General features: G+C 56.1%; 1 gene segment (V, D, J or C); it reads left to right on the top strand.

Moving 5' to 3' along the window:
- Nucleotides 1–468: 468 nt before the first annotated feature.
- LOC120238963 lies at nucleotides 469–6,636 on the top strand. The segment is given in 6 exon segments: nucleotides 469–477; nucleotides 1,134–1,371; nucleotides 5,184–5,570; nucleotides 5,876–5,893; nucleotides 6,030–6,136; nucleotides 6,402–6,636. Coding segments are annotated over 6 exon segments (780 nt in total).
- The last annotated feature ends 1,817 nt before the right edge of the window (nucleotides 6,637–8,453 follow it).

Genomic DNA, 8,453 nt, shown 5'->3' with positions numbered 1-8,453 from the left:
GGTGCAGGAACGCAGGGAAAAGATGTTAGGGAGGTTGGCGTGTGCCCACCCGAGGGCAGGCTCCGGTCCGTGCAAGCAACATGAGGCCTGGCACGTAGGAGGCGTTCATGGCGCGTGTGGAATACACGAAGGGCAAGGAGCTTGGGCTTTGTGCAGGGAGCCAGAGGGGGTTACACAGGTTTGCCAGCTGTTTGTCCCCAGTGTGGATTCCACCCCTAGCTCCTCCCACCAGCCTCACTATAAATGCCAGTCTGTGCAGGTGGGCACAGTGAGTCCCGAAGGGGAGACCTGGTGACACAGACGGTCTCCTCCGAGTGGTGTGTGCCTCCGTGAAGGGGCCTCTCTGCCCCACCAAATCTCTGCCACCTGGGCTCTCTGCCTCTGCCGCGTGGTGGGGGGAGGGGATCAGAGACAAGGAAATATTTTTGTGTGGCACTGTAACATTGTGGGCAGTGGGAGTAGCGCACGATGATTCAGGTAGAGGAGGTGCTTTTACAAAAAGCTCGGCCTCAGAACATGTCCCCACCCAGCCCAGGGAACACTCCTGGACAGGGAGTGGCTGGGAGGGGTCTCTGGGGCTGGTCCCTGATGTGCACTTCCATCGACCTGGACTCCGCGAACACCTCTGTATCTCCCTGCTCCAGACAGCTGCCCAGGGAGCGAAGGGCCAAGGCATCAGAGTGGGATCATCATCCAGCCCTTTTCATAAAACTTGCCCTTGACAGAGGATTGCACATGCGTTACCTGTTAAGAACTCACAACAGCACTGTGGGAAAGATTCTGTCCCATGTTTCAGATGAAGGAACTAAGGCCAGAGGGTTGCAGGCCCTATGGCTACTAAGAGACCGGGTCTAGCCCGGAACACTACCTAACCCCCGCGCAGCCACCCTTCACCCGTCCCCATTCATTTTCCACTTTCACTGTTTTCTCCCCAAGCCAAGTTGATTCTCTTCTGCAAACTGGGGACGATCTCCTGCAGCCTCCAGATTACTATGTGCCCCTAGTTCTGTAGGCGGGGAGACAGAAGCCCCCGGGAAGGAGAAGGAGAGTGCGCCCTCAGCTTGTGCCCAGGGAAGTAGGGAGGTGCAGAAATTTTGGGCAGCCCTTGCCCACTGTGCTCCTATAATGAGCAGCACTTTGGGCCCGGGACCCGGCTCACTGTACTAGGTAAGAAATCTCCAAATCTCTGGGTGGGCGGGAGGGTGCGTTGCCCAGTCTGGACCCACACTCCCAGGACCCTGGCTCTCAAGGAGTGGGTGCTGGCCGCTCCTGGGCCCTGGTGTGGGAAGGCAGGTTTGCGTCTGGGCCTCTTGGGCTGTGCAAACACCGGGCAGCTGTATTTTGGGGCTGGTTCCAAGCTGACCGTGCTGGGTAAGGACCGAGCTCTCGGCGGGGTGGGGTGGAGACAGGTGAGCAGCTGCCAGGCTCTGCTTTGGGGTCCTTCTCCGAGGCGGGACTCCCGGGTCTGGGTGTGTGGGGCGCGCAAGGGAGCAGGGCTGACGGGAGAGGGCAGCGCCGGGTTTTTGTCCTGGGGCTCTGGGCCGTGAGCACAGAAACGCAGTATTTCGGCACGGGTACCCGGCTGACCGTGCTAGGTAAGCGGGAGTGCCCCGGGGTCGCCGGGGAGGGCGACCGGGCCAGCGCTGTGACGGGCCTGTTTTTGTGCTGCGCCCCGGGGCTGTGAGCCAAAATCCTCTGTACTTCGGCCCCGGTACCCGGCTGTCGGTGCTAGGTGAGCGCGGCGGGGGGCGCGGCCGGGTGCTCGGCGGGGGGCCCGGGGTTGCGCAGTCTCCGCCGCGACCTTCGGGGCCGGCAGCCGGCTGACCGTCGTGGGTGAGTGAGTGGCCGCGGGGTCGCGAGGGCCGTTCCCGCCGGGGCACCGGCTGGGCCCCTGCGCTGGGGCGGGGCTGCGAGGCGGAGCGGGACGCGGCTCGGGCGCTGCGGGGTTTGCGTGCAGGGCTGGACCTCTGTGCTCCTACGAGCGCTATTTCGGCCCCGGCACCAGGCTCACGGTCTTAGGTAAGGTTTGAGAGTCTCCTCCCGGCGTCCCCGCCGCAGCCCTTCTGTCCCCGGGGAAGGGACTCGTGCGCCAGGGCGCGCGGCGCGCTGTCCATCCGCGGGGTCAGTCCTGCTAGGCGGGCGGGGACCGGGTCCTCGCGGGCCGGGAACCGGGCGGAAGGCAAAGGGGGCTCTTTGCCTACTCCTCCCGAGGTATTTAGGGCCAGAGTGAGTGGAGGACAAGGGGATCCATTAGGACTCAGAGGCGCGGGATTGGCGGACCAGACAGAAGGGAAGCCCGGGGCTTCGGGAGGCGCAGGCTGTAGCTGTTATACCCAGCTGGGAGCCAGCTTCTGGAAGGGGTCGATGGAGGGGCGAGGCCGCTGAACAGAGGAGAGAAGGGAGGCCATGAGAGAGAGGGATAGAAAGGCCAGAAAAAAATAGTCAGTGAAGGAAGGCATCAAAACAAAGCAGGGTTCGCTGAATTACTGTTTAGCATTTAAAAGTAGATTTAACCCCCCTGCCTTTCTCTCCTAAATGAGAGACCCCTGAGGTGTGTCTACAGCACCCAAGCCTGCCCGTGGGCTGGACTGGAACGTCAGCCAGGGGGGTGCATTCACCCCCCCCCCCCGTCCCCTCTGCCCCCCAGCCTGAAATCTCAGACCTCACACCAAGTACTGTAGGAGCTTCAACAGCCCAGTCAGGTAGGAGGTTCGTGTCTTAAACACACATTAAAATGCAAACTTGGTGTTTGTGGGTTGAGGAAGATTCCCAGGAGGATCCCAAGCTCTTAGATCTGGAAAGCGCCTAGATGGCCCATCCCCTGGTGCCGAGAATGTGGAGGCCACAGCGGGGAAGAAACTCACAACACTGGTACATTAACTGGGACTATTTGGATGACAACAGGCATTATTTGTAGTTAGACTGTCATTAAGCTAGAGCCAATGGAGCTTAGCTAACCTCTGTCCAGGGGAAATGCCAGATTCCGGTGATGAGCAGGGGTGAGGAGAAGACCAGACTTTAGAGCCAGAGAAACCTGGGTCCCAATCCCTGGCTCACTGATGAGGCGGTGACTTGGGCAAATGAATGTGTGAAGCTGAGTCCCCTCTACTGTGCGCAATGTCATCAACAATACCTACTACTTAATTATTGCTGTGCGGATGACATGGGACCCTACATGTCAAGTACTCAGCAATGGTGGTTTGTTATCATTCAGCTCCTTCTCCTCTCCACCCTTCCCCTAGGTGGTCACTGAGGGGTGAGAGCAGAGGGCGAGCCTGGTGTCAAAGGAGGGACTAGATTTGGCGTGTGGGTAACGGAGAGGTGGACTGGGAACAGGAAAGATAAACTTCACAAGTCTGCCCGAGGCTAGTCCAGCCCACACGCAGAGCGTATACTAACAGAAGCTCCCTAGAACCAAACTTACACCCACCTGGGCAAACTCACCCGCATCCCACAGGGACTCACAAGGAAGGCTAAACTGACCCGGCCTCACAGGGAGCTGTGTGTAGACAATGCTCTATGGTGCCATCGAGGTCCTCTTTGTCCCGACCGTTGCATCAGTAAACCTCACACATGGCTCAAAGGACATCATCAATTTTGCAGGAAGGACTGAGTGTTTGCCGATGAGGGGGTCCGAGGAGTGCCCCAGGAGAGCTGGTACAATTCCAGAGCCAGGGCGTGGTTGATGGGGCCCCGGGCAGTACAGATAGTAGCCAGACTGTTAGCACCTCAGGCCAGGTCAGCCAGGAAAACCTAGAGACATAGGGGCCGTTAGCAAGTAGGCGTTTGCAGGGAGAGGAAGCGATCAGGATGGGAGGCCAGATCAGCTCAAAAGGAAAATGCCAGGCTCTTGTTTAGAATTTCAAGATGGTGACAGCGGCCGTGAAGCCAAGAGTGGGGCGTTTGTAAATGTGGGTTCCTACACCAGGGTCACACACCCATGAGGCTGGCCCCAGAAATTAGGTCACAGCCATACACATGTAAAGTGTCAGTTAGAAGACCTCTCCGTCTTCCAGGCTAAACTCGATTCTCATAAGAATGAGATTTTTCATTTTAACAGAATTGCCAAGAAACAAACAAAAATCAGCAGAAAGCAGAGGAGTGTGATAAAGTGAATGGAGAGCAGGCTCAGGAGAAATGAGCCAGCCCGATGGGAAGGTGGTCTGGGCCTTTCCCCAAGACCCTGCAGAAGAGAAGCTTAGGACAAAAATGATCTCAAAGCAACTGCTAGCAAGAAGTTTCTCTGAGGATCTCAGATGCTTATTTAGGAAGCTGACTGGCATGAAAAAAGTATAACGTTTGAGAGCAGAGGAGCAAAGAAGGTTGAAGAATCCCTGAATTTGACCTAAGGAGAGACTGCTCTCTGTCTGAGCTTAGGAACCTCGGGGAGTTACTTGAAGGTAGAGGAATGGCTAGGATGACCTCGTGAACCACAGAAAATCTCACATTCTCATGAGCACAGCATAAAACAAAAGCGTACCCTCACACGAGCCCATGACAATACACCATCTGTGTATTGTCAACTAAAGAATATCCCCAGCCCCCAAAGGACCCTAGATCCCCGGTTCCCCATAACTCCTTAGCCTCTTAGATTCAGATGCAATTCACCAGCTCGGGACAGGACAGGAGCTTCCTGAATGTTTACACACGTAACCTCCTCAGCCTCTCTGGAGAGGCAGCACCATGATTCTCCCTTCACAAGAAGGAAGAATGAATGATGCAGGGATATTAAGACATCGTCCCGAAGTCACACTGGTAGGCAAAGTCAAGTTTTAAGATTTGGACCCTATTATTCTGATTCCTATCCTGTGCTCGCTCCACTGAAATAACTACTACATAATACGGTGAAATGCAGACAGGTAAGCTTTTCCTGATGGAGAAGAAATCAAATAACATTAACGAAGGGACATTACTCAGAATGTCTGCAGGGTGACGACAAAGAACAGGAAAGGCAGGAGAACAGTGACAGAGGAACAGGACAGTGACCCCCAAACACATAGGACCCACAACTCCATAATTTTGCTTTAGGATGACACCATTTCCAGCTCTCTCTCTCTGTCTCTCTCTCTCTCTCTCTCTCTCTCTCTCACACACACACACACACACACACACACACACACTGTCCCTTCCAAACCCAGACAGCTCTCAGAGCAGGCCTGGCCCCAACCCCTCTTCCCTTGCAGAGGACCTGAGAAAGGTGAAGCCTCCCAAGGTCACGGTGTTTGAGCCATCAAAAGCAGAGATCTCCCGGACCCGGAAGGCCACGCTCGTGTGCCTGGCCACAGACTTCTACCCCGACCACGTGGAGCTGAGCTGGTGGGTGAACGGGAAGGAGGTACACGACGGGGTGAGCACGGACCCTGAGCCCTACAAGGAACAGCCCGACGCGAACAGCTCCAACTACTGCCTGAGCAGCCGGCTGAGGGTCTCGGCCACCTTCTGGCACAACCCTCGCAACCACTTTCGCTGCCAAGTCCAGTTCCACGGGCTGGGGAAGGAAGACCAGTGGAACTACTCCGAGGCCAAACCCGTCACCCAGAACGTCAGTGCCGACACCTGGGGCAAAGCAGGTGAGCGGGCCTGGGGGGTGGGGGATGGGCAGGGAGTGAGTGGGGCACAGTCAGGGGGGATCCAGGAAGAAGACCACAAAGACTGGATGCAGAAGGCGGGGGTGGGGGGCAGAGCGGGAAGACCAAAGCCCACTGTGAGGGTGAACGGGCCCCTGGGGCTCATTCCTCCCTGGCATCCTTAGCCTCGCGGGGCCTTGCCGCTGGGGCCCTGAGTGTCTGAGCCCCGTGGGCCCAACTTAGCAGCTTTTCATCTGCCTTAGTAGATGGAGTCTCTCATCCATTTCCCTCCCCCTCTTGTCTTTCAGACTGCGGCTTCACTTCGGGTGAGTGGCCCTCTCCTCTGCTTCCTCTGTGTCTCCCTGGAACCCGAGCCCGGAGGACCCCTGGGCCCCGGGGAGGGGGCAGGAGCCAGGGGCACTTGCTCACAGGTAGCTACGTGCTCTTGCTTCTTGCCCACAGTGTCCTATCAGCAGGGGGTCGTGTCGGCCACCCTGGTCTATGAGATCCTGCTGGGGAAGGCCAGCCTGTACGCCATGCTGGTCAGCGTCCTTGTGCTGATGGCCAAGGTGAGGAGGCTTGCAGGACGGGGGGGTCGGGCTGGAGGGAGAGTATAGAACATGGAGTGTGAGGGACCGCAGAGCCTGACCCGGGCCTGATGGATCCTCTCTCTCAATGACATTATAAGGAGGCTGCCTGACTGGGGAGAACATTACAGGGTGCAGCATCAGAGGATGGGGAGAGTCAGCCGGCTGTACCCCAAATCAGGCCCAGAGTCAGGCTCTCCTCTGGTTCATGGCCCCTGGGACCTTGACAATGCCCTCTCTCCCTCAGGTCAAGAGAAAGGATTCCTGAGACCATCTCCAAAAGTGTATCCTGAGTTCATAGTCCTCACCCCGGATTCTCCTTTACAAGCTTCCAGCCTGTGTTTCTAAGAGTGTGATTCTCTCTCCACCTCTCATCTCCTTCCTGCCGGGTTATCTGTCCCTTCTCTCCACTTCCTGTGCATTGTGCTCCTTAGCCCTGAAACTGAAATAGACTAAAACAATAAAACGTGTCATGTCAGGCCGGCCGTGTCTCAGGGGTGTCTGTGAAGTTCGGCCCTTAGAAGACATCAGGAAGGCACCTCCCCTCTTGCACGTGGGTGACTGACCCTTCTTCCTAAGCGATGCTGCCTCCTCTTGTTCATCCCCATGGAGGATGGATCCGTGGTCCATACCTAGGCATCCGGGCTCCCAGGGTGTGGGGTTGGTCTGCAGGGCAAAGGGCTGGGGAAATGGCATTAGGAGGGGCAGAAGTGAGCCCTGACCCTGCCTTCGCCTGGGGCACAGGACAGGACAGCCTATACATTGGAATGCTTGGTCGTTTCTCAATTCAAGACTCAAGCTTCATCTATTAGGCATTGAGGTTTTCTCCATGTCTGTTCTTAATGCCCCCATCAGACCTAGCTCTCATCTGCCTATTTAGGTTAGAATCCTAAAGAAGGCACAGAGTTGAATCCACTGATAAGTGAAGCCCAGAGATTTCACAGAGGCGGGGCACGTGGAAGGGGTGGGGGTCGACGTGGGGGAGGGAGGTGGGGTCCAGGAGGGACTGAGGTATTACACCCGAGTAACCCTTCACTTGATGGGATGGAAAGGGGGCCGCCCCAAATGCAGCAGGACAGGCACATCCGCCTGGGCAGAGCCAGTCATCTTTCTGGGGTGAACTCTGGGTTTACACGCAAGTCACACTCACCGTGGTAGAACACTGCACCAGAGGAGGCGAGGGGTGCAGTCAAGGCAAAGAAGGCACAGACCGGTGAGAGAGACCAGAGATAGGCTAGTGTGGCCAGGAAGTCGGGGGTGAGAAGGAAGTCTGAAAGCCGAGAAAGACTGAGGAAGGTGGAGTCCCTTATGGGTAGCCTGCTTTTTTCCAGACTTGGGGGTGGACATAGCACACGCGTGCCCTGGGTCATCCCCGCAACGACCCTAGAAACAGGTCATTTCTAGGGTTACTTTCCCTATTCCATTCATACGGCAAATGCCTGGTAGTCTGGGAGACTGTGGCACGTTCTTTTGAAGATGGAAATTCAGGAAGCTCTTTCCAAGTAGTGGCCAGAATGGTGTGACTGTCCCCGGGTGAACCTCCCCCCAACCTCCAGCACAGGACCCACAGTAACAGAGCAAAGAGACTGTGACTCCTGAGTGTGTTTGTTCCTTAGCATTGCCGTAACAGAGGACCACAAACCTGATGGCTTAAACAGTAGAAGTTTATTCTCTCACAGTTCTGGAGGCGTGTGGGCAGTATCACATCTTCCTGTAAAAGCTCTAGGGGAGAATCTTCTCTGCTTCTTCCCACATCTGGCATTCTCGGGGGCCCTTGGCTGTGACAGCACCCTTCCCACCTCATGCCTGTCTCCACATCACATTCTTCCCGAGTCCATGTGCCTGGATTTCCCCCTTATTTTTTCTTATCACAACACGAGTCGTTGGACTTAGGACACACTCTGAATTCAGAAGGATTTCCTCCCCAGATCCTTAACGTTTACAGCTACAAAGACCTTGTTTACAAATTGGGTCACGTTCTGAGGTTCTGGGTGGGCCTGAATTCTGGGGGGACACTATTCATCCCACTGCACTGAGTGTGTGGGAACCAGGGGGTTAGGGATTCTCTAGACCCAACTCACACAGGCCAGGAGAGGACATGGCCCAGGGCGGGGGTGACCCTGGGAACGCATCACATGCCCGTAATTTCCCATCAGTTGTAATTATTTCTAAATTTCTCAAACAGCAGCCGTTGTTCAGTTGTTGTTTATTTGTTTTCATAATGACTAAGAAGCCCCAAACCGGGGAAAGCATTTAGGTCCTAGACCAGAGCAGTGTCTCCCATGATTTGGACACGTGT

Source organism: Hyaena hyaena, unplaced genomic scaffold, assembly GCF_003009895.1.
Source record: "Hyaena hyaena isolate Hyena2069 unplaced genomic scaffold, ASM300989v1 scaffold_220, whole genome shotgun sequence".
Lineage (NCBI taxonomy): Eukaryota > Metazoa > Chordata > Mammalia > Carnivora > Hyaenidae > Hyaena > Hyaena hyaena.
Note: the sequence above shows the minus strand (reverse complement) of the source record. Positions and strands in the feature narration are given on the sequence as shown.